At 41.2% G+C, this 26431-nt stretch overlaps 2 protein-coding genes across 5 annotated transcripts in view; both read right to left on the bottom strand.

Annotated features, from left to right (window-relative positions):
- Window positions 1-26431, bottom strand: part of SHB (SH2 domain containing adaptor protein B) — a 153680-nt gene that overhangs the window by 45727 nt on the left and 81522 nt on the right. Inside the window, exons 7-8 of the transcript XR_014186283.1 lie at window positions 13178-13262; window positions 7495-7562 (exon numbers count right to left, since the gene is read on the bottom strand). The gene's annotated coding sequence lies outside the window, so the exon portion shown is untranslated. The remainder of the gene's footprint in view (window positions 1-7494; window positions 7563-13177; window positions 13263-26431) is intronic.
- The window catches only part of RNF38 (ring finger protein 38), a 119273-nt gene that overhangs the window by 88551 nt on the left and 4291 nt on the right, over window positions 1-26431 (bottom strand). Inside the window, exon 2 of one of the 4 annotated variants that reach the window (XM_082075434.1) lies at window positions 13178-13262. The exons of 2 other annotated variants lie outside the window; for them this stretch is intronic. In XM_082075434.1, coding sequence (XP_081931560.1) covers window positions 13178-13226 — 49 coding nt within the window. In that variant the 5' untranslated portion in view covers window positions 13227-13262. Of the gene's footprint in view, window positions 1-7494; window positions 7563-13177; window positions 13263-26431 lie in introns of all 4 variants that reach the window. One more of the 4 variants, XM_082075436.1, reaches the window with a different exon arrangement.

Here is a 26431-nt window from a genome sequence, read left to right as displayed (position 1 = left end):
TCAATGGTTAATAAATTTAAATTTAAAAATAAATTAAATAATCAAAAGGTAAATAAATTTTTAAGCAGCATTTAAAGAGGACAGAAAAACCGACATATAAGAAGGACCTACTAGTATGCACAATTTAGAAATGAAATCGTAATAGTTTGAGGAAAAGTATAATGAACAAAGCATTTGTTTTTACTTCTTTAAGTGGTAATTATGAAACCTGAAATAAAACTACACTTCCAGTTCATTAACAGGAGTTTAACTATACCCCTAAAATTGATCAATGATGCTTAACTAAGAAGGAAGAAACGCAGTTTGAAATGAAAAAATTCAAATAGACCCTTTTCCCCTTCCCTTTTACCATTCTTCTTTCAACCTCCTTGTTTCTGTTCTTACAGTATCTTTCTGAATTCTCCATGAAAAAGCTGTTCCTAAATACCTTAGAGTTTCTTCAGCAGTCACCACAAAGAACAAATGCTTTTATCATGACAGCACCTTCTGCAAAGCTAGATCTCATTATATGGTAACTTCTGGCCCTGTTGTCAAGACTCAAGTAATACATTTCAGTACACAACACTTAGAACAATTTATTTGAAACTTAATTCCCTGAAGAACTTTGCAGTCTCACTAAAATCACAGTTTTGAGTTCTCACTGAAGGGAAAAAGAATTCAAAACGTCCCGCTGTTCCATGAAGGCATACAATCTAAAACACACATACCTAGTTCAGAGAAAGCAAAGGGCACAATCCACCAAAACCATCACACAGTCCAACCGCTATAGCATTGCCTTCCGGGAGTTTATGTTTTTAGCAAAATAGTCCAAAATTTGTCATTAACATCAGGCACTTTAAAGGCATTAAAATCTATAAAACTGACACCAATGTACTCAGCCAGAAGAAAAGGCTCAAGGCACTTAGTATACCTAGGACTACTCCCACCCTTGCAATACAGAGTTCCAGCTGTACTGGTGGTACCAAGTTACTAAACCTAAACAGTCATCCTCATCATCACTGGCAGGCAGGCTCTGAAATCATGACAGTGATATTTAGTCAGCCACAGCCTACCTTCTGACAAACAAGTAACCAAGCACAATTTTTCTGCCTCGTCTCCCTCCTGTGAAATGACAGGTTAATCATCCAGCAATTCCCCAAACTACCTGGGAAGGCAGGGGGAAGTGCCACCAGTCTAAGCAGCCTACCTCTGTACTTACTCCCCCAAGGTTTCCCTGTGCTGTCACATTCTGGCTTGCGCTCCTTACAAGATAACCTTGCAGGCAAGTTCTTAATACTGAGCACCTTGTGTTATACTGCAATACTAAAACAAAAATACATGCGTACATGAGCTGCCATTATGAAAGTAGAGTATTACAACTCAAACTAAGACAGCAGTTAAAGCTTTTCTGGTTTTTAACAAGGTTTTGAATAGCATTAACACAACAGACAGTACCAATAATCTAATTCCATAGTAGTCTTTCTAGTCCGTACAAATGCTAACAGTGCTGACTTGATTTGTAACATGTATGGCAACCTACATGCTGTTGGAAGGAGGAAAAGTTTCAAAGAGAAAAAGTGAAAAATCACAATTCAGGACAGAGTTTAGTTACATGAAAGGCATAGACATAAATCATATTAGCCTGCTGCAGAAATTCATGATGAAAACACATGACAGGGTTAGATACCAATATGAAAGTTGGTGATTAGACAGGAAAGAATTATAGAATCATATAATCATTCTGGTGGAAAAAGACCCTCAAGATCTTTGAGTCCAACCAAAACTTAACTCTAGCACTAAACCATGTCCCTAAGAACCTCGTCTAGACATCTTTTAAACACCTCCAGGGATGGTGACTCCACCACTTTCCCGGGCAGCCTGTTCCAATACCTGACAATCCTGTCCGTGAAGCATTTTCTCCTAATTTCCAACGTAAACCTCCTCTGGTGCAATTTAAGGTCATTTCCTCTTGTCCTGTCCCTTGCTACTTGGGAGAAGAGACCAACACCCTCCAAGCTACAACCAGGCTCTTCTTGGTGACAACCAATGATAGGACAAGGGGTAATGGGTACAAACTGGAACACAGGAGGTTCCACTTAAATATGAGAAGAAACTTCTTCACAGTGAGGGTAACAGAACACTGGAACAGGCTGCCCAGGGGGCTTGTGGAGTCTCCTTCTCTGGAGACATTAAAAACCTGCCTGGACACATTCCTATGTAACCTCATCTATATGTTCCTGGTCCGGCAGGGGGATTGGACTAGATGATCTTTCGAGGTCCTTTCCAATCCCTAACATTCTGTGATTCTGGTAGTTGTAGAGAGTGATAAGCAGGACCTGCCTTTAATAAACCTGTTCTAACTGGACCCAATCACTTGGTTGTCTTGTGCCATGTGATGGCACTCAGGGTGATTTGTTCCATGACCTTCGCTCACACTGTTTCCCTTGGATTATTAGCTCTTCATTCTGGTGCCCATCGCTGTCTTCCAGCTCAGGGGGCTGGGTACCTGGAACACAACTGTTCTTACTATTAACAACTGGAGGCAAAGAAGGCACTTAGTACTCCAGACTTTCCCTCACCTGTCACTATGTTGCCCACTGCATCCACCAGAGGATGGAGATTTTCCTTAGCCCTGCTTTTGTTGCTGATATATTTATAGAAACATTTCCTCTTGCCTTTAACAGCAGTAGCCAGGCTTCGCTGCAGTAGGGTTTTGGCCCTTCTAATTTTCGCCCTGCTTAACTTCATAGCATCCTTCTAGTCTTCTTGAGTAGATTTCCCCTTCTTCCAAAGGTTATAAATTCTCCTTTTACCACTAAGTTCCGGCTGCAGCTCTCTGTTCAGCTGGGCTGGCCTTCTTCCCTGCCAGCTTGCCTTTCGGCACATGGGGACAGCCTGCTCCTGAGCCTCTAATATTTCCTTCTTGAAGAGAGACCAACCCTCTTGCACTCCTTTGTCCATCAGCACCGCCTCCCAAGGGACTCTATCAACCAGCCTTCTGAACAGATCAAAGTCTCCCCTTCAGAAGCCCAAGGTATGAATGAGTTCTGCTGACTGTCCTCCTTACTTCTCCAAGAATAGAAAACTCAATAATTTCATTATCATTATGCGCAAAGTGACCTCCAACCTACATGTTGCCCATGAGTCCTTCTCTATTCACAAAAAACAGACCCAGTGGGGCTCCTTCCCTAGTTGTCTCACTAACCAGCTGTGTCAGGAAGTTGTCTTCCATGCACTCCAGGAGTCCCCTGGACTGTTCCTCTCTGCTGTGTTGTATGTCCAGCAGACATCTGGTAGGTTGAAATCCCTCACAAGAACACGGGCTAGTGATAGAGAGACTTCTCCCAGTTGCCTGAAAAATTTTTCACCTGCCTCTTCATCCTGGTTGGGTGGTCTGTAATGGACTCCTACCAGGATGTCTGCCTTGTTGCCCTTGATTCTCACCCACAGACAGTCTATCATCACCCGCACTAAGCTCTATACAGTCAAAACCCTCCCTAACATACATGGCTACCTCACCTCGCCTCCTTCCCTGTGGGTCCCTTCTGAAGTCATCTAATGTAGCACTCCAGTTGTGAGAGTCATTCCACTGTGTTTCTGTGATCGCAACTATATTGTCATTTTTCTGCCGCACAAGGGCTTCCAGCTCTTCCTGTTTGTTGCCCATGCTGCGAGCATCCGTACAGATGCACTTCAGCTGGGCCACTGATTCTGCCACCCTTTTCTGGTGAGAAGTCCTAATCTGTGGCCATCCTCAGGTGCTTCCACAGTTTCTAACACATCTATAACCCTTGTATCTCTTCTACTGCACGGCTCTCCATCCCCTCCCTTCACTGGGACAGCAGACCAAAGAGCTCTTCAAATCCTTCCCTCAAATGCTGGCATGCTGCCCTTGTCTCTGAAAACTACAGGAAAGAGAAATCAGTAGAAAAAGCAAAACATCAAGGGCATAAATTACCCAGATAGACCTTTGATACAAGAGGAACTGGAGAAAGCACAAAGTGTGTCTGGCATGAGATAAAGATTGTAACAATTATATTATTAAATGATATTATATAACAAAATTTATAACAACTTATAACAATTTCTGGATAATCACTGATCACAATATTTAACCTGCAGTTACCTAAGTTACACACAATGTTTTAAAAGTTAAGATTTTCCAGGGGCTAGAAACTGCTGATGTTGCCCACACGAGAAAAACAAGTGGGATAAAAAGGTCAGGTAACTGCCTTAACACTGTGGAGCTGAACTGTGTTCTTTTCTCACCCAGAACCGAGAAACAGAAAAGCTATACTATGTTTGTATGGCTATAGCAAAAACCAAACCACAGCACAGAAGTTTTTTGAGCATTATTTGAAGCTCAAGTGGTTCAGTACCACACATATTACTTTAACTGTTCAATTTTTTGTCCTAACCCCAAATGTGCCAGAATTCTTTGCTACTGTGACTAGATCTGCTGTCCCATCTAATATGAGTAGCAAAATGTCCACTTCTCCCACCGCAGTGCTTTTTATTTTATTTCTTTTATTCATCCTCCTTTCAGCCTGGGCGTTACTGACCACCTGACGCATATTGCCAAATAATACAAGATGGATAACATGAAGTTAACATCCAGGCAGTAACCTAGGCCAACAAGCATGCTAATGATAATCTACATCTCACTGAAGACTTCTTTTTAATAGAAAGTATTAATGCTATCCAGACAGGACACTTCAGCTTCCCCTTCCATCAGAAGACTCAAATATTCATTCAGGTTTTAAGGTGGACAGCAACCAGGTGTTGTTTATCAGAAAACTCAGAAAGCTTATTTGGGAAACACGAAGGATGTGGTTGCCACATTGATTAATTACAGCCTCTCCCCAGGGTGAATCCTTTTGCCTTTTTTCTTCCCACCAGCTCAAATGCAGATGCAAGATATGAATTCTGCCTCCAGCATTTCCACTACTGCAAAAGCCCACAAGGACTCCACCCATGCTTCTTTCGTGACACTGCCTCAATGACCAGTCAATATATCCACAAGAACATTGTCAGAACATAGCTTACTTTGCCTCTAAAAAACAAAGTTCTTGGAGAAGGGAGACTCCCCACAGCGTGCCACCACCACATCCAGTAACATTCAGGAGACTTTTCCTCAATAGCATTGCTTGAACCTTATTCAAGAAATTTACACAGCTCTCAGGATAATTACTGCATGGAAAGGATTATTTTGTTCTCTGTTTAAAAGACAAACAAAGGAGACTTGAGACATACTTTTTGGTGTGGCTAATTTTAAGGAAGCAGCAATCTGATTTAGCTAGTGGACAGAACCCAAACTTCCCAAGCCAGTGCAAAAACACACGCTAAAATCAGAATACAGCAAACAGCTGGGAGCACTCCTTGCAGGAAACTGCTAGATTTGTGCCAGCATTTTAAAATCTTGCAATCTCCATGCAGCTCTAGTGAAATTACAGCTTCGTACACTCTGGCTTGACAGCAAGATTACAGAGAAGAGGCAATCCCAGCAGTGGAATGTGGAGTTGACACATTCCCAGAAAGCAGGGGAAGGAGGGATCAGTAGATTCATGTCACCTTGAAGACACAGTAAGGGGTTACTATAAAAGATTCCTAATTATTCATAACTATTAAAATCAAGGCTGTTGACCAGAAATCTAGTTACTTACCATTTTAAAGTGGAAACATGATTTAAGTAATTTCATAAGTAAAAGCAGGGAGATGGGCAAAAAATATCTGCAAGGAGATAAAAAGACAGAATCACGAGTGAAGTCAGAGGGAGATACCTCTGCTACAGACCTCTGTCCCACTTGCCAGGCTAATGCCTCCATGATTCCAGAATATCCTCAGGACATACTCTGTTCAGGAGCAGACAGAGTAGCACACTGTCAGTAAAGCAAAAGCAGGAGACATGTCCCAGCCCATTCCACACAGACATACAATGGTGCTGGATGAAGTGTGGGTAGAACTGTTCAACAAAGAAGTGCTTATCCCCATCTGTCTATAATGGCTCTGCAATACTAGACAAGGACTGAAAAGTTTCAAAGCAACCCTCGTTTTCTCGTCTGTTAAGATCAGTAACAGACACGACTTGGGGTCAAATGGAAGATTACAACGTGATTTAACAGAATATGACATGATTTAACAGAATTATGACATGATTTAACAGCAGCAAGTGAGGGGCAAGTAGAGTGACAGATGAAATTCAGTGCTAGTAACTACAAAAGAAGACACATAGAGAAAAACAATCCCAGCTACAATTGTGGACCACGAGTTCCCTTTTGTTTCCACCTACTAAGTGGAAATGGTCTCTTTGCAAAGCTTCTGATAGAATTAACAGATGACCATTCTGAATTAGCAGAAAAAAACACATACTGAAAATGTTGTACACCTCAGGGTTTGCTAGTGTCTTGAAAACTGAGTTCTTTAGAGCCTGTAATCAAAGTCAGAGAACTGTGAGAAAGTAGAGCAGGGTGGGGAGGCAGGGGGAAGACACCATATAGACCTGGACTCTTCAGCTGAGAACTCAGATGACTGAGTGAACATCATGAGTGCCGCAGAAAAGGTGGACAAAGAAAAGTTACTCACTGTGCCTCAAAAAAAGTCCCGTCCACTGAATAAAATGCACCTGATACAACTTCCAGTTCACAAGATCCCTGATCAGGACCTTCTGAAGCTTGGGTAATATAATGGGAAGTATTGCTTAGTTTGTGCCTCACCCAAACTCCATTCTTAAGCATTTACTGAGGGCCACATGCCGCAACTGAGAACAATCTAGACTGACCTAGGACTAACCTGTATTTGACAATGTAAGAACAATTTGTTCCAAAACCACTGTCCACCTTCCACAAACAACCCTCCAGACTTTTAAGTCAAGTTATAGATAGGTTCTAAGTGTAGGAAAGCACTTCAGTACTTTTGTGTGGCCTGAGTAAAGCTGCAAGACACAACAGGACATCATCAGCCGGACTGACACCAGATACCTATCAGTGTAAGAAACCCATTAACAAGATGTCGTGTGGCTTACTGGACATAAGCAGTTTTCCATAGTCCTAGCAGTCCTGTCATAGACTGGTAAGTGCTTGAACAGAGCAAAAGAAACCTCCTGGCACCAGGTCAGACAGAATATATATGACACTTCTTCTCCACTTTGAAAGTAGTCTGCTTGATTACCAGTTTTTCTTTTTGCACTGTGCATTTGCAGCACTGTGCAAAATACAGCCTCTCAGAGCACAACAGCAATATAAGCAAAAAGATTCTGCCCCATGAAATAATGAATGCTACTTCCCAGTTCAGAAGCCACGTACCAAGCCTATGATTTTCCTGGAACATGACCATGGGTCAGATGTTGATTTCTAGCAAGATACAAGGTCTGAGGAAATTCTGAACTTTCTTTAGATTGCTCAACACTCACATCACAGACCCTTCCGTACTCAGGTACCCAGAAACTGAAACTAGAAGAAAGAACAGCTGATAAGGTTAGACAAGAGAGAAGCAAATAGTAAACAAAATATTACATACATCCTCTGGAAATGTCTTTGTTTCTCTTCCTCCTCAAGACAGCCAGAGATGATGGGTGGTAAGATGAGCTGGAATGTAGGGGAACATTATTAGGAGTTAGGATTTAAGTAGCAAGGAAATAAACAAGGGTAGGTGCAGCCAAGACTAAAAAATGGGAAAAACTGAACTGGAGAGAACACCTCCCAGACACAAGCTCTACCCGGGGACTGTCCAGTGTTAAAAGATTTGCACTTCCACCAATAGTAGGATATTACAATTGGTTCAAAGTATCCTCTAACAAGAACCCAATATAGAGCAGTAACTGAAATATGTATTCTCAATACAGGCATCTCAGTTTCTCAATACAGGCATCTCAACTCTGGTGTCTCAGAAGCCATCAGAAAGACTGGAAGACCCTGCTTAATGCTCCTAATAGTCCTACATATAGGCTTCCTTTCAAGAGCTAGTTTGAGAGAGAAAAGCACAATCCAGATTATATAACTCAATTAATATCAGCAGCCTGTTTCAATAAGCCATCTAATGTTAGTTCTCCTATAGTCAAATGACTAGACTATGCTCTGGATTTCTAGACACAAATCATCACTTGTCTAAATGCCAATGTTTTCTATATTATTTTCATAACAGAAGCAGCATCTTAGGATGGGAAACTCTCCTGTTTTTTACAGGAAATTGTTTCTTACCAATACTGGCAACCATACTACAAAGTTTATGAGAATGAACTCTAAGATGAAAATAACTGCGATGCTAAAATGTTTTTAACTAACAGTTCAGTTGGGAAAAAAGCAAAAAGAAGTGTAGTCAGGTGTTTAGTTCTGTAGGACAGGTAGGACAGGGCTAATACACTTCTGTGAAATTATAACATGCTCCTGGATGATAAAGGTAATTCAGGTTTTCTGGTTTTTATTTGATAAGAAATAATATTAATCATATGCCTTGAACATAGTTTACATCATAATTTTCCTGTGCGTATCATACAAGAGGCAAAAAGCACCAAATATGTAAAAGTACCATAAGCACAGGAGGACAGCACTGGGGCTACATGAGCAAACCATACAGCAGAGCCTTGTAAAAATTATGTTCAGCAGCTGAAGTTGGTGTCTACCAGCCTGCAAGCTTGTGCTTTGCACTACTACTTGGAGTTAGGTGGGAAGAATCGCTACCCTCAAAATGAGAAGCCTCTAGCTTCAGTCTCCTGAATAGTGAGGATTACTCAGAACTGCAGGTAGAATGGAAACAAAGCTATTCTTTTTGATTAATGAACAAACTTTATGACACAAATGAAGGTAAAGTTCAAAGATATATCTGCACATTGAGGCCACTGCATCTGCAAAATTTTTAATTCACTTTGCATTACTGTAGAGCTGCACACAAAAGAAAATAAAACCTTTACTTCCTAAAATCCCAAGTTATTCTATCTCCCCCTCCCAAGTTCCCAGGTGTATGTTCCTTCATCATTGATGCCACCTCTATCAGTAGCTCCAGTTGGGGATTTTTTGAACAGCCAAAAATATAAATAAATCAATGCCATCACTGTTTACCTTTACAAAGCATTTATTTACTGTGTGGGTCTGTCCAAAATTTAATCCATTTATCTTAATAGCCCCCTAAAGACTACCAAAATAGATTACTAGTTAGAGCAAGTAATCTTTTAGATTACTGCGGGGAAAAAAAAAAAAGATCTCTACGTTCAACATTGTAATAGCTGGCAGCCCTCCCTGTCAGTGCTTCTAGCAATGTATCAATTCGTACAATGTACAAAGAGAGGCAGAAACAAATATCACCTAGAAGTTATTAAACAGATTGTAACCTCTTTGATTTCATTTCATGATCTCGTGATAAGGCAGCACTGAGGGAAACATTTCCAGGTCTGCCACACACTGCAGGTACAGATCTGTAAAAACACTCAGTGAAACCGGACAAGGGATTTACCTCAGTTAACACTTTATGCTAGTGTTGCACTGCAGCAGTTCTTTCATCCAGCAAGGTGGTTATAAGCCAGGTGATAATGGGCAGCTTTTTCTGCTATTCCAGATGCAGCTTAAGTGTGCATGAAGCTATGACCTTAGAAACACAGTTTTTAGGACATTCCTTATACTGTTTCTACATAGCTAATAAGGGGCAAATTCCTGATTCAGAGCTTAATGACAAGAAATAGAGAAAACAAACACACACACACAAACCAAACACTTTATGAACTCTGAAAAGACCAAAGCTGTCCTATGCAACCAATGCCAGCCACCCCCAAAAAACCCACAAACCAAATCAGCTCTTGCAGCCATGTCCTGATATCACCTTCCTCCTCTGTTTTGCCACAAAGGTCTCACAGCCTCACACATAATACAGAGCCTGCCCAGTGTTTAAACACTTCTAGAAATGGATGCAGATGGTGTTCTTTACTCTGAAGAGACTGTGCCTCATGGTAAAAGCCTCCTGGAGGGCCTACCTCCCTAATAGTTCATGAAAAGGACCCACATCCACTCATGCCAGTGAAAAATTGATCCCTTTAAACACTTAATAGAATTTTCTTCAATCCATACTGATGTCTTGAATAAGCCACAGCACTATGAAGAGGCTCAAAATGGGTCACTTTTCACCACAGTACAACATAGACGGGTCACCTAGAGCAACACCTTACAAGAGTTCTTAATCATTTTGTCTTGGTACACAAACCAAAGGCAACTCAAAAAGAAGCACTTCCTTATAAGCACACAGACAGAAGCCATTTCCCTTTCCCCCTTACTCGTAAATCACGTGCACTCTTCTAGAGACATGTTTTCACTGATGAGCAAAGTTTATTACTCTCTGGTCCTGCCAACAACCTTGCTGACCTCTGTCCTTACATGAAAATACACAACAAAGCTCCTTCTGTCCTTGTGTTGCGTGTGACTGCTTTCTGAAGCTTACTTTGAACATCACAGCCATGGACATTTGCCTGTAACACAAGTATTAGACAGAGGTAACCCACTTAAAAGATTCTTGCAAAAACACACACAAAAATCTAGGTACTGCATTTATAAAAAAATAGACAAAATGCAGCAATTCTATCAAATGACAGAGCAGCAGGTCACTCATATTTAGATTTTGCTGCAAATCGCCCATCAGTCTGAACACTCCATTTATACAGCTGGATTATTTCTGCATTTTTGTTAGTCCTGAAAAGAAAAAAAAAAAACAAACCACAAAGCAAAACAGCACCAGAACAACCACAACAAAAAACCCCACAAGTTTCTGGAAGCCTTCTGAGTAAAGTTAAATATTTGAAGCCACCACAACTTAAGCAAAAGACACAATATATAAATCTCTCTTGCATCAAAAGGTTTTGGTTGAGGATTTACAATTCCAGACTTTTCCCCCATGGCAAACTTAGAGTAGTCGAAGATTTCTGACTAGTGAGTAAGCAAGAGAATATCAGTAGGATTGACAGATCCTTCTGTATATATGCATTTCTTTACTCAAAACAATGGCTTCTCTGTAACTTATCTGCAATTTTAGATCCAAGGTATAGCAAAAGGAACCCAGAAAAAGTGTGCATTTGGGATCAACTACATTACCCTTTTCAGCTGTAGAAGTCTTCTAGGCAGCAAACTGCTTAAGTTATAAGTAATCACACGCACAAAAAATACAAGGTGCTGAGTTCACTTTGCTCCCCTACATTAGCTTTTTCACTCAGTTCTTCATACACTTCACCTTGCCCCAGGACACCATATGGAAAGTAGTTGTGTTTTTCTTCTTGAAGAACCTTTCTTGGAGTTGTGACAAAATTACGAGCTCAAATGCCTTGTGTAGTCAAAGGATAAGCACATACAAATAGGCAATGTTTGTCTGCATTGGTTATCTATGTAAATAATTCCAGATCCCTTTATTTCAGGCCATGTTGTACTGGTTTTACACAGCAAGGTTTTGGCAGCAGGGGGCTATGTGAGAAATGGCTTTGGTAATATCCTGAGCTTTTAATGGATTTAACTTCCATAGAGGTGACTTGTGAGCAGCAGAACTGACTCTGCATGGGGGGTAACAAAGCTTAAAAATAATAATTTTACTCTTTTATTAAAGACTGACTTTTTTTTTTTAATTGAATGTCTTTGTAGCTTTAATATTCTTGGGCATTTTTTCCTCCCTCTCTCCATTTTTATTTAAATCCTCATGTCCGTCGTGAGTCGCCTTTCTGAAGGCGGGACTGAACCACCTTCACGCTCACTTGCCACAGGGACCTGCCAAAGCTTGTCTATAACCAACAGTCAAATGTACAGATCCTGTACATGGGAAGGAGTCACCTCAGTAGGAAATCGATTAGCACGTCTGTACGTTTGCTTAGGAGCTGTGAGGCTGAACGGTGAAAGGAGAAAATGACAGAAGCTCCCCTATGGCCAACAGAGCCAATGACAGTCAGCACCAAGACAGATCTGCTGCTGGCTAAAGCTGAGCCAATCAGCGACGGTGGTAACACCTCTGTGAAAAACATACTTAAGAAGGGATAAAAATGGCTGTGCAACAGCAGCCAAGAGAGAAGACTCAAACAACTCTGCAGACACCAACGTCAGTGAAGAAGGAGGGGGAGGAGGTGCTACAGGTACCAGAACAGGGAGTTTGTTGCAGCCCATGGTGCAGAACGCAGTGAGGCCAGCTGTCCCCTGGCAGTCCATGCAGGTCCACGGTGGAGCACAGATCCACCTGCAGCCCATGGAGGACCCCATGCCAGACCAGATGGATGTGCCTGAAGGAGGCTGTGATGCCACGGAGAGCCCATACCGGAGCAGGCTCCTGGCAGGACTTGCAGACCCACAGAAAAAGGAGTCCATGCTGCAGCAGGTTTCCTGGCAGGGGATCCATGCTGGAGCTGTCCATTTCTGAAGGAGCACACCCTGTGGAAGGGTCCCATGCTGGAGCAGTTTGTAAAGAACTGCAGCCCAGAGGAAGGACTCATGTTGGAGAAGTTCATGGAGAACTGAATTGTGTGGGACCTCACACTAGAGCCAGGGAAGAACATGAAGAGGAAGGAGCAGCAAAGACAACTTGTAATGAAGTGACTGCAAGCCCCATTCCACATTCCTCTGTGTTACATAGCTGGAGAAGGTAGAGAAGTCCAGAGTGAAGTTGAGCCCAGGAAGAAGGGAGAGGTGAGGGAAAGATGTTTTAAGATTTGATTTTTCATTATCCCACTCTGACTTTTGATTGTCAATGAATTAATTTCCCCAAGCTGAATATGTTTTGCCTATGACTGTACTTACTGGGTAATCTCCCTGTCTTTATCTCACCCCATATGCCTTTTGTAATATTTTCTTCCTCCTGTCCAGCTGAGGACAGGGAGTGAAAAAGCGGCTCAGTGGGTGCCTGGCATCTAGCCAAAGTTAACTCACCGCAACATGATAACCTTCTTTCTGCACAGGATTTCATTTTGGTTGCCACAGTTTCTAATTTTTTATGTTTTGCGTAATATAACTGCACTCTCGAATTTTCTTCACATCTCCCAATTCAGTAACAGGCTACAGAAGTAATCAGTTCTATTTTCCTTTCTAGTGGATTTCTTAGTGTTTCCTTCTGTGTAGTTGCCAGTTCTCAACTTCTGGCATTTTTTCTTTGAACTTTGTAAGGTATCTCATTCCCTGGTGGTCTTGCCTGGCTAGTTATCACCCACTCTGACTCTGTTCCATCAGGAATTCCCAAAACCCCATCACACTCTTACCTTTCTCAAGTAAATAAGACCCAGCTCTCCCAAACACTCCTATTACCATAGCTCCTTGTGCTCCAACTGATACTCATGGTAACATCTGAAAGCAAAAGCAGCAACACAGATGCACGTCAGCCAGTGACATATCCACATAGCGCAGCAGTTTTCAGTTGTTTATCTAGCAGCTTAACAGCAAAAATACCCATTTGAGTTCAAACTCTATTAGATACACAAAAGCTTTGAGAAAAAAGGCAAGTTACTGCAATTTTTCCTAGTCTATGTGGTCATTTTAAGTGACTAACTCCTGATGGTGACTGCTATTACCAGGATCTATACAACTGAACACAGTACTACTTTTGCTTTTCATGAAGGCATACCTCTGTAGAGTCCAGGTACAAAGGGCTCTCAGATTTACGGACAATGTATATACACAGATTTAAAAACATATGTATAGTATAGTTTACTCTCAGGCATATTTCAGTTGAACTGGAGGAGAAGTATCTAAGCAACCAGGTCAGCCAGCCCCAATAGCAAGTCATTAGCTAGTAGAGTTAAATATTGTCAACAAATTTCACAATAGAACCCTGTAAAGCTTACAACGCCTTCAACATACATAAATCTAGGATGCTGTAGAGCCACTTTCCTCCTCAGCAGTACATCTTTTTATACCTTAAATAATGCAGTGAAGCAATCTCAAGTCAAGGAATGTGACCACTGCTAACTGTTGATTGTTTTAAGAGATACAGAGGTAACTGGTTTAGATACTGAGGTACTGAGATAAGCACAGGGTGTTTGTCTCTAACAGCAAACATACAACTGAAAACATGCAAGGCAGAAGAGAGTTAGAACCTAAGACACTGGATTTATCACCAGTTGTGCTCGTTTTGAATTTTCAATGCCTCTTTGAGAGCACCAGTATGCTAATAACAGTAATAATAGCAAGTGGGAAAATAGAGATTATTCAACAGAAATATATATGTATATTTAAAGGAGACTTTGAATGAACAATGACCTTGCGACCTGTGAGATATCCATCTTTGTTTTAGCACACTGCCATTTTCTCAGGGCTGCTCCTACTTCAACAGCCTCTGGGCCATCTCCAAAACAAAAGGAAACCTACCAGTAGCCTCTCTCTAGCAACAAAGAACAGCCACTGGACTTTTGGAAGTCTATAGGAATCACGTCTCTTGCCTCCCCACTTCCAAATACACGTGTTGCAGTACAGGAGCACTTACGCCTCCTTTCACATAGGCGTAAAGCAGTTAAATTAACAAACACAGACCAACAGGTCGCAGATCAGTTCTACTTTCATGCTACTCGATTTGCAAAGTTGAAGCACGTGTGTTCATCGTTGATGATGAGAATTACGCCTACACTTCTGGACACAGTAGAGCAAATCTCCTGAAAACCTGCCTGCATCTGCTTTATTTCACAATGTTTTCTGGAATGTAACATCTGCATTGCCTGGGTGAGTAAACTTAGAATTTAACTTCTCACTACCCAAGTTTTTGCAACACAAAATACGCCATATCCAGAGAAAAACTCCAGGAATTCAAACCTAACTAGAAATCAGACTGCCACATTTCTTTTTTAAATACATGCACCATCTACAATCCACTTCCCCTTATTTTTGTGAGTCATAAGTTCATAACAACAGCAGTTTCCTTCGTTGACAACACCATAAAAACAAAGTTCTAAGCCCAGATTTCCAGTGTTCATAGAAAATCTTCACAGGGAATCCAAGCAGTTGGAGCAAGAAAACATCTTGTTTACCAGAGCTCAGTTCACTTTCACATCCCAGAAACATGTATCCTACAGGTGCTTCTTCAACCTCAGCCTGCTAGCTGTATTTTCCATTGAGACCTCTGGACAGCCCTTGAAAACAGATATCTGTAAGTCCCAGTTTTCCCACTCCTAAGGCTACGTGATACCTCCTCCCATTTTGATGCCACTGTTCCTATGACAACATAAATAGCTCTAGTGGCCACAAGAATGCTGAATAAAATAATCTGCAAGAGGTGCGGTGCAATGCAGCCCACCAAAGCATTTTTATTACACTTTGAAATTCATTCCTTCAGCAATAGCCTTGAAAAGGACAAGCTTAATTGGATTGGGAAGCAGCAAAAGCAAGGGAAAAGCCTGGAAAACAATGAGACCAATCTAGGAAGCTCCAGTGTTACTTGTCAAAAGAGCTGAAAGGAGCACAAAATTTTTGAACACAAGGAACAGCAAAACCAACACAGCAGAAATTAGGTAAAGCAAGAGAAAGTCATAAACCATGAATGCCTTGTAGAACACATGGACTGCCAGGGCAAGGAGACTGAAGCTCTCCAAAGGCACTACCTGGGCCCCTAACATGGATGGAAAACTCTTTTCAATACCAAACATAACATAACTTCCAATTTCAAGCATCTGTGACCTGGTAGTCTACATAAGAGGACAGGCAAGTGTATTCGTAAACAGTGATTCTCCAGGTGCACTGTGTCTATAGTTCAAGAGCAATGGGGTTATCAGGCCAAAAAGTTCTTACCAATTACTTTGTTTCTCAGAACAGGACAAACTCTCCACAATGAGCAATTCAAAGTCAATACCTTGTCTGCGAAGACCACCTTTGCCACTTTAGCTATTGATTAAGTTAGCATAGCCTAACCTTCTAGCACAGACGAAACCTAAGCAATAACTCCAAAGATGCTGGATAATAAAATCACAGCATGTCAGTACACAGACATCCAACAACAGTCATCTCAACTGTTCTAAAGTATTTTTATCTATTGCTGTCTACTGAGATCATAAAATCTTCCATGGTGATTCTAGGCCCTCTCTCTACAGAGATGCAATAAACCTTAGCCAGCATTTCTTCTCCAAATTGCATAAACTCAAGATCTTTGGAACATCAAAATTAAAAATAGTTCAGCTGGCAATCACTTTGGTATCTCTTTGCTAGACAATCTGCCTTAATTTGAAAATCTCTAGAGAAATAAAAGGCCCCCAAACCCAAACATGGTGCCTTGTAAACAAAGTTCTCCTATGGCCTTGTACAATTATAGAATGCTTTCCTATGCTTTGCTTACTGATGCAGACTATTGGACTTCTTTGCTAGTCCTCTTTTCATTGCTATTAAATTTGAGGGAAAAAACAAAAGGTAAAAGAGCAAAAAAGGGAGAAACACAAAAGTAAGGAAGACCTAAGCTATAAACGTTTCTCTCTTTAGGACATCAGTGCCAAACAGAAAATGCAGCAGCCAAAACATAGCTGATAGGAAACAAACACTTGACCTAACACAGAAACGTGATGTTAAAGAATAATAAATGAAACAAATGGCACAAGTCTTTGCTTTAAAATGCTTTAAGGCCACTTTTGTCCCAATCTAACCGGAGACTCAGGAACTTCAGAAAATTCTGGTATCCTCGTTCAGCCTCACTACCCATCTTGCCACACAGCCTCTATCCAGCTGGTTAACAACAGATAGAGATGACACTTCAGTCCATTCATAATAAACAAGTCCATAACAATACGGGCAATGCGTTTACTTTGGAAATTCTCTTTTATGCCATTGATGTTTTAAGAGTCATCCTCAAAATAAATCAGTAGTTACATGAGCAGCAGAATTAATGAAAAGTAGTTTTCACAGTTTTGTTCTGTATTTTTATGCTCCCTCTCTGCAATAATGCAGTTCCCCTCCAAATGTTTACAGGTTCCATTCCCTGCAATTCCTTTTGTGTCATTGGTCCTTTATACACTCCATTATTCCCTATGTCCCTCTAAGAGAGACCATACACTGCAGCTGTTTGGAGGCACATCACTGGCTAACTGCCCAGAAACTACCTAGATCCATGGGTCAGTAAGCCAAAAAGAACAGCATCAGCTCTCTCCACAGTGTTTTCTTCAGAGAACAGACTAATTTATCTGCCACTTAACCACTGATTTCTTACAGTTCCTTTTAAGAAATGAAAAAGCCTCCATCAGGTCAGGAGCTATTTACACAGAAAGAGGACTAAAAGAACAAGCACCACAGCTTTACACAGAATGCCAAATGCACACTCACAAGGGAAGGCAACATGAGGAGGTAATTGTGGCAGTTGCAAATCCCCTGAGATACCAAGCCTTCAAAAGGGCAGCTGATGGCTCTTTGGCACCTTTCATTCCCCACTGTTCCTGTCTCCACATACGCACCTAGGATAGTGCTGGCAGTCCCACCTTGCCCCGCTGGGGGCAGGGTGACCTCACCTCCCCCTGGCTGGTGGGCAGGAGGGGTGGGAGCCTCAATTGATTGACAGGGTCCCCAAGAAAGGAGGTGCCCAGAGAAGCTGAGAAGCTTCTCGACTGTGTTGTAATGAACCCAGCCAGATCTGACCAGACTACAAAATGAGGTCCACAAAGACCCCCTTTGAGTGGTCTTCTCAGAGCAGTGGGTCTGTGAACTGGAGCCCTCCCCTTAGCCTGGGACGCTATGTAAGGAGACTTCCAGGGATTGAATGCACCTCATCTCCTCGTTTGGGAGAGTGGTTGTTTTTCTTTGCTGGATATATCCTTGACTGAGCCCTTGCCTAACCCAGGAAAGTGATTGTTGCTTCTGGGTACCCTTCAGTGAGAGGCCTCTGGTTTTGTTTCTTGTAAGCGAATGTGTGCATGCTGTGGATCTTCATTATTCTTACAAAGTCATGCCCAAATAATCTCCTCAAACTGATAGCCAAATCTGTGTTTTATATTGTTAGAGTCCTAAATAATTGTATAAACCCCTCTTCTAGTTAGTTTATTGGCTATACTTTTCCAGCTAGAATAAAGTCTGGTTTAGAACTTGTTGTCCGCCTTAATTGACTTTTGGGGTGCCCCCGTGAAAGTCATATACCACAGTATTTTGCTCTCTGCCTACTGTCTGCTATGCTCATATTATATGTTACTCACTGAACTACTGTTTGTACCATTTTTTCCTTACAAATACTGTAGAAGATTTATGCTTTCGTAGATGTAAGGAACATTTAATGAAGAACTGTTGTTTTTACATAACTGAGGACCTGGCACCTGACCCCAGCAGGGGGGAAGGACTGAGAGCCATCGGACTATAAATCCTTAATGTAATACACAGTCTCTTCCCGGAATATGTACTGACACCTGTATACATACCGATACCTGTATTTACAAGCTAATTTAGGGGGGAAGGACTGAGAGACATCGGACTATGAATTCTTAATGTAATACGCAGTCTCTTCCCGGAATATGTACTGACACCTGTATACTTACCAATACCTGTATTGATAAGTTAATTTAGGGAGAAATGTAGCCAAAGTACCAGGAATACATATCTTAAATAGATTGATAAGGGGAAGGGTATTGTGTGCGTTGGGATAGTCTGTAAACCCTGAAGTACCCAACCAATGGGGAACAGGGGAGGGAAATCGCAGCCGGGATTTGGGGGAGATATAAGCAGGGGCTTTTTGCCCTATTAGGTGTGCCTACCTTTAGGTAGAACACCCGGTCTTGCAAAATGCTTTGCTGAGACATCCTGCCTGGGCCTCTTATATTTGCAAAATAATTGTTTCCTACAGTAGACTCATCACATAAATACTTGTTAGAGAAAGACTAATGGAACAAGATGAAAATATGTCAGTGAATATATTTTAAATGTTTTGTTTATTTGTAAATATCTCACATGCCCTAAAAGCTTAAAAAAATGTCTTCCATTACGGAACAACATATCTCTCAAATCATTTATCTGGCAACTTCTGAGAAAGTGTACAAGTACGACAGTAAAGAGAAGACTTAACATCCCCTACACCTCTAAGACTGAAAAAAAAAAAAAAAAAACAACTAAGTGCACATTTTTGTCTGTCAAAAGAAAACTGGCAGCTTGTACATAAAGCAGTACACCAGTAAGTTAGGAAAGAGGACTAAGAGGCAGAATTGTAGCTCTGCATTCAGTACTCCTTTAAATAAAAACAGCTACTGACACTTTTTACCCAAAAGCTTTTATAAAGAAAATACCATTGCAAAAGGCATTTTTGGATGTGTGGGGAAGAAGCACGTTAAGACCATCATGGTGAAGATGTCAAAATTGAAAAAAAAAATACCTTGCAAGACAAGCTGACACTTGTATGCCTAAGCAAATTGAATTCTCACAATCACTTCTGGCCATCTGCAACTGGCCAGAGTCCCAAATTAGTGTTACTTCTCTATTACAGTGCCTGAAGCCAACCAGGAACACTGAAAAAACGATGGGCAAACAGGGGCGTGGCAGTCAGGGGCATGGCAATTAGCACAAGCAGCATGACCAGGAACTACCCTGCCACTGCAAGCAGAGGCTACAACCCACTAGCAAGGAGCTAAGAACAGCAGGAGGCATGGTATTCAGCTGGCAGAGCTGTGCCTTCAGCATCCTGCATGGTCCCTCTGGCTGTAAGAACTGATGCAGCCACTCAAACTGAGCTTGGGAGGGAATATGCGGCTGTCGAGGTCCCGGGCTGCAGACTGCGCCTGAGTTTCTGCTCAGGAACTGACAGCAGCGGTGAGCTCACCTGTGGGCGATGTGCCCAAGTGAAGGAGCTGCTCAGCCTGGTGACAGCTTCAGGAGGAGACTGAGGAGCATCAGGGAGTCAGAGGAGGAGGCTGACTGGTGGACTTGCTTTCTACCATCACTGAGGTAGGTGCAGAAGTGAATCATGGCATTACAGACAAAGGATGCCCTAGTCTCTCAGAACCAGGCTGAAAGGGGAGACCCCAGAGATGGGGGAGAATGGAAACAGGTTACTGCTCGGGGCAGCAGATGAATACACCCTCAGCCGGCCGCACCTTCCCAGGTAACTGTACACAACAGGTTTGAGGCCCTGGAACTGGATGGGCAGAGAGCTGATGTTGCACATGAAGGCCCTTCTGGGATGGAGGGTTGTCTTACCCATCAAAACCACTCATGTTAAGACAAAAAGAAGGGTAATTTTCGTAGGTGATTCCCTTCTGAAGGGAACAGAGGGCCAAATATGCCAACCATACCCAACCTACTGGGAAGTGTGCGGCCTCCCTGAGGCCAGGGATGCGACTGGACAACTCCCTAGGCTGATAAGGTCGTTCTATGGTCATTTGGCATTTGAAGCAAATTGGAAAGGTGAAAAAGCTCAATAACAAAGAAGTCATTGTTTTGAAGTGTCTTCTTCTATGCAACAACAATGAACTGTTTCTCAATCAGATAGTGACATGTGACAAAAAGTGTATTTTATACGGCAACTGGCAACGACCAGCTCAGTGGCTGGACTAAGAAGAACATCCAAAGCACTTCTCAAAGTCAAACTTGCACTAAAATAAGGTCATGGTCACTGCTTGGTGGTCTGCTGCTGGTCCGATCAACTACAGCTTTCTGAATACTGGTGAAACCATTCCATCTGAGAAGCATGCTCAGGAAATCAATGAGATGCACCAAAAACTGCAACACCTGCAGCTGGCATTGGTCAACAGAAATGGCCCAGTTCTCCTCCATGACAACATCCGACCTCACATCACACAACCAGCGCTTCAGAGGTGGAACAAATTGGGCTACAAAGTTTTGCCTTATTTGCCATATTCACCTGACCTCTCACCAACTGATCACCAGTTCTTCAACCATCTTGACAGCTTTTTGCAGGGAAAATGCTTCCACAACCAGCAGGATTCAGAAAATGCTTTCCAAGAGTTTGTCAAATCCCAAAGCACAGATGTTTATGCTAAAGGAATTAACAAGTTTATTTTTCATGGCGAAAATCTGTTGATTGTAATGGTTCATATTTTGATTTATAAAGATGTGTTTGAGCATAGTTATAATGACTAAAAATTCAAGTCCAAAATTCAAGTCCAAAACCATGATTACTTTTGCACCAATCTATAACTAACATCCTTCCTCCTGCTATTGTTTCAAAAAAATGTGCCCTGGAGCACAAATCAGTACTACGACAGAAAAAAGTGCAATTTCTGTATTCATAAGGAATATTGAAAACAATCATAAACACCCTTTAACAGTCAAGTAATGTTCCTCTTGATAGTGCCTGCATAACCTTGTGCTGCCATAGTATATATTATACAGAAGAACAAAAATTCAGTCCAAGTAAGCTTTTCTATTTTTTTTGTTTTGTGGTTTGTTTGGGTTTTTTTCAGTTTAAGTGATAGAGTACATCTCCTTTTAAGATTATAATTTCCCGTTTGGGATTGTCCCAGAAACTGGTGACCAAGCCCAAATGCTTCAGAGTTTTAAGCTCTGAAATAATGTTTCACTGAAGGGTGGTTATTATGACAGCCCATGACCAAGAAAACCAGGCCAGCTGTTAGACAATGCAGCAAGCAACATAGATTATCTGTGTGGATGCAGAACTCCAGTCATTACAAGAGAAATCAGAGAAACATCTTGACACACTGTACCACTAATATACTGATCACAGATGTTACTCTTTCATACATCATAAGTGCTTGCATGAGAGGGAGGATGCAGAGGATCAACCTAAACACAATGCCAGCGACAACGGGAACAGCAATCCAGGAGCTTAGAGCTGAGACATGAGGCTCTCAACTGAGATCGACCTTGGGAAGAGTGTTTTAAGAATGAACATTTGGAGCACATGTGTGCAGTTGAGGAACTCTGAAAAAAAAAAAAAGTATACTGTGTTTGCTTAAAAATACTTCTGAAAATACCTATGACTTAGTGTTTCAAAAATCACTTCCTGCATCTTTCCCTAAATAAAGGGAAGTATGCATTCTTTGTTCTACATTACACATCAAGTAACTTCCAGAAGTAAACTTTATGTTAAGTAATCAGAGCAAAAGAACAACAGTTGTTTCCCTTTAAGAATGGAGGATCTTTTCCTCATTCAGGGAATTTAAACAAGCAAGCAAGCATTTACTGTACTTCACATACACAAAGAAGAAAACAATAGAACAAGCACAGAAGAATGCAACTAGGAGGTGTCAAAAAAGAAAAGGCAACAACAACAACAAAAAACAACCACAAGAAAACAAAACCCAGAAAAGCAAAGGTGGGACAAAGCAGCCCCATCACATAGAATATTCATGCAAAGGGAGCTCCTAATGCAAACCTGACAAAATGCTCTCTGCCATTTTAGTGCTTTACCTTCTTGTTATCCCACCCACATCTTGCACCACCTTAACACTGACAACTGTTGGTTTTAGATGACACATCTGATACTGACAAGTCGGCACAAAGATTCTTTAACATCGTTTTGAAAGTGTTAAAAAACAGGCACTTTTATTGCAGCCCACCGGACACTCACAGGATCATTCCTCCAATTGAGTATGTGTATGATTTGCACTTCTTGGTATGTATTACATATTCCTATTGCATATTCATTTGTCTCTACCACTTAGTTAATGCATTAAACATAAACTATTTCCATAATCCCGCCCTTTGCCGGAAGTCCATATTTGGTATTCCAGAGTCTTCATCTAGGTCTCTAGTGGTACCGGTCTCTGCAGCCTGGTGCTCTGCGACCCCCAACCCCAGTGCCAGCCTCTTGACCTAATTTCTTGAACATGGATATTGTCATTTTGTGCCGCTACTCAGCAAAAGCCGCGTAGCTCCTTCTTCATTCAGTGGAACATTCCACTTTCCCAGCTTGCAAACCAAGGTCACCCTGCTTTGCCTCATGCCCAGTCTCTAATAGAGCTATTGTTTCTCTATTAAGTTCCTGTTACATTAAGACTAATCTTGTTACATTAGGCCTAGGGGTTTCTAAAAGATTTTTGTTCCTGTTATCACACCTCCACCTGAACTTCTGACATGCAGTAGATGCTATATGAGAGACCACTTAAAACACCTGGGGTGCAAGAAATAAGAAGAAAAGCTGCAGTGCTATTGGTAGAAAAAAATATCAACCCTATCTTTCTCAGGAAAAAAGCATGGGTCAAAAAGATCCTGTGCACTCATAGATTTCATTTTGCCAAGATAATTTGCGGGTGAAAAAGGGCTGTATAAGCAGCAATACTAAATGTGAAATATTAAGACAAAAAAATATGCTTTATTTTTTAACTGAGCACAGCTTTTCCCAGAATTTATAATGTTCACAATCATGTTTATTAATACTCTCTAAAGCAATTTCTCATTTTAACCTTTTTGTGATATGGCAAACATACTTGTCAACTACGCTGACAAGACTGTTGACTTTTCACCCATCTGAAAGCACGGGCGAAGCTACCTAACTGCTCTGCTGCCTACCTTTTTTCCTGTAGTAATTTCACCTTGGAAAGAAACAGCTCAGGGCTTAATAGCATATATGATGTTCCAGAAATGACAACTTCAGATGGATATGAAAATGCAAATGTTGTAGCATTGTCATTAAATTCAGAAAAATCATGCAGATACAAGAGAGAACTGTTACAGCAGGAACAAAGCTAATATACACAAATACACATATATATGTATACCTGTAATTTTTCCTGAAATTCATTTTCTTTGAACTGAGACCATACGTCATGTTCAATCATCAGTTACCTGTTATTAGTTACTTTAATTGAGACAAGACAATCTGTTTCAAAACCAAACAAACTCTAATATAAAAACTGTACAAGACATCAGACCCATATTGCTTTTCAGCTGCAAATCCATGCAATCTTCACTAATGCCTGTGGAGTGACACCAGCAGAAAAATCAACGCACACTCACATCTTACACTTCCCCTCTTAAAAATTAATCTCTCTGCCTTTTTCTATGCAAATAACAACTTTTAGGCAAGGCAGTAGCCAACAAAAGATGGGCGAGTTTACAAACCAAATCAACTGCCAGCTACCTTGCAGTTCTGTATTATGTGCTTCTGTGTAGCCTCCCAAACCCACAGTCCTGACAGCTGAAGGATCAGTTCCAGCAGGTGATCCAGTTTGAATCAACAGATGTAGACAATAATCTGTATCTTGATGGATTAGACCAAAACGATAATTTAGATTATTTCATAAGCAGATGGTGCAAAGCAGGGCATGCATTTCAAAAGTAAACACTTGTATCTGGTCTTTTTCCTACTAAACTGAAATTTGTACTGTAGAGACAATTTGGAATTGTTAATTCCTGTGGTCCTACATATTTTACATTTGAAATATATGCCAGTATGAGCAAGGAGGAAGCTGTTTGTTCTGCAAGAACTACAATTAAAAGATCTACATATTAATTTTATTTTATTTATTTTCCCTAAAATACATTTATCTCAGTCTCATACTACTTTTAAATACTTAAACTGGGAGCGCAGGGTGGGGGGCAGAATATCAGCATCTGCTGGCATTCACTTGAGCTGGTTTGTGCCAGCACCGAAAAACCATACCTCCAAAATAACTTCGTACAGTATATTTATGGCACGGAACAATTTCAGGCCATAAAATTAGCATTTCCAGTTCATATAAGCACTACATATTAATTTATCAAATAAAGTCAAAGTGAAACAGAAAGTGATAGAGTAGTCAGAGAATGACTTTAAAAGTATGTAAATTACCTGAAAATATTTGTTAAGGAAGTACATTGGCATTTATTTCCCAAATTCATCCCATGCATATGCAACTTATTTCCATTATAACCAACTTCTTGAAATAAACAGTCAATGTTTGTCTGCTGACATTAGTTCCATGATTACTAGAATCTATTCAGAGTGCAACTGCTTTATGTAAAAAGCAAAGTCTATCTTCCTTTATAATGCAAAACTAGCAAAACAAATACACCAACACTATAATAAATAATTCCGAGATACTAAACGTAAATACAAACTAGTATCCATGACACGTTATTTCTACCCAAAAAACATGCACAGTAACAGGTTTGTAATATTGTAGTAATTCTAACCAAGAAGTACCACCAAACCACTTCTTTACTTATAAACATTACACTTTAAGTTCAAATAAAGGTGCTACAATGCTAGTTTCCTGTTTGGGGTTTTGTTTGGTTTGTTTTAATCTACAGAAATCAATCTGAACTCTTGAAAATCACCCACATACTAAATGTGCTTCACTTGTACTTACTAATAAATTAATTTTACATCTTGCTTTATTTTACACAGTTATTAAAGCTGTGAAGACATCACCATGACATAAATCAGAAAACTCATATCTATCTCCAGGCATGCCAGAATTAATTATGGCACTCACTGTAAAGTCACAGTAACTGCTTTCCAGTTTGAGAACAAAACAACACATATGATGCACAGACAGTAGAACTATTCACAACTGCTAAAGGCACAGGGAGAAAATTAAAAGGGCCAAAGCCCAAGTAGAGCTGAGCCTGGCCAGCGCTGTGAAAGGCAAAAAGAAATGTTTCTATAAATATATTAGCAACAAGAAGAAGGTGAAGGAGAATCTCCATCCCCTGATGGATACAGAGGGAAACAGAAGATGCGGGAAAGGCTGAGGTACTAAATGCCTTCTTTGCCTCAGTCTTCAATAGTGATAACAGTTGCGCTCCATGTACCCAGCCCTCTGAGCCAGAAGACAGGAATGGGGTGGAGAATGAAGCCCAAATAATACAAAATGGCTGGTGGCCTGCTACACCACTTAGACACACACAAGTTTACAGGACCAGATGGAATCCATCCAAGGGTGCTGAGAGAGCTGGTGGAGGTGCTCACCAAGACACTTTCCTTTATCTATCAGCAATCCTTGCTAACTGAGGAGGTCCCAGTTGACTCGAAGTTGGCAAACACGATACCCATCTACAAGAAGGGCCAGAAGGAGGATCTGGGGAACTATAGACCTGTCAGTCTGACCTCAGTGCTGGGGAAGGTCATGGAGCAGATGATCTTGAGTAACATCACACAGCCCATACAAGACAACTATATGATCATGCCCAGTCAACATGGGTTTATGAAAGGCAGGTCCTGTTTGACCAACCTGATCTCTTTCTATGACAAGGTGACCCACCTAGTAGATGAGGAAAAGGCTGTGGATGTTGTGTACTTAGACTTCAGTAACGCCTTTGACACCATATCCCACAGCACTCTCCAGGAGAAGCTGGCAGCACATGGCCTGGTTGGGTGTACTCTTCAATGGATAAAGAACTGGCCCAAAGAGTTGTGGTGAACGGAACCAAACCCAGCTGGTGGCCGGTCATGAGTGGTGTTCTCCAAGGCTCAGTATTGGGGACACCAAATTGGGTGGGAGTATTGATCTGCTGGAGGGTAGGAAGGTCACACAGAGGGATCTGGATTGGCTGGATCGATGGGATGAGGCCAATTGTATGAGGTTCAACAAGGCCAAGTGCCAAGTCCTGAACTTGGATCACAACAACCCATGCAACAGTACAAATCTGAGGAAGAGTGGCTGGAAAGCTGC

This window comes from Streptopelia decaocto, assembly GCF_964273445.1.
Source record: "Streptopelia decaocto genome assembly, chromosome: Z".
NCBI classification, from domain to species: Eukaryota; Metazoa; Chordata; class Aves; order Columbiformes; family Columbidae; genus Streptopelia; species Streptopelia decaocto.
The sequence above is the reverse complement of the archived record's forward strand: the minus strand, read 5'-3'. Positions and strand labels throughout refer to the sequence as shown.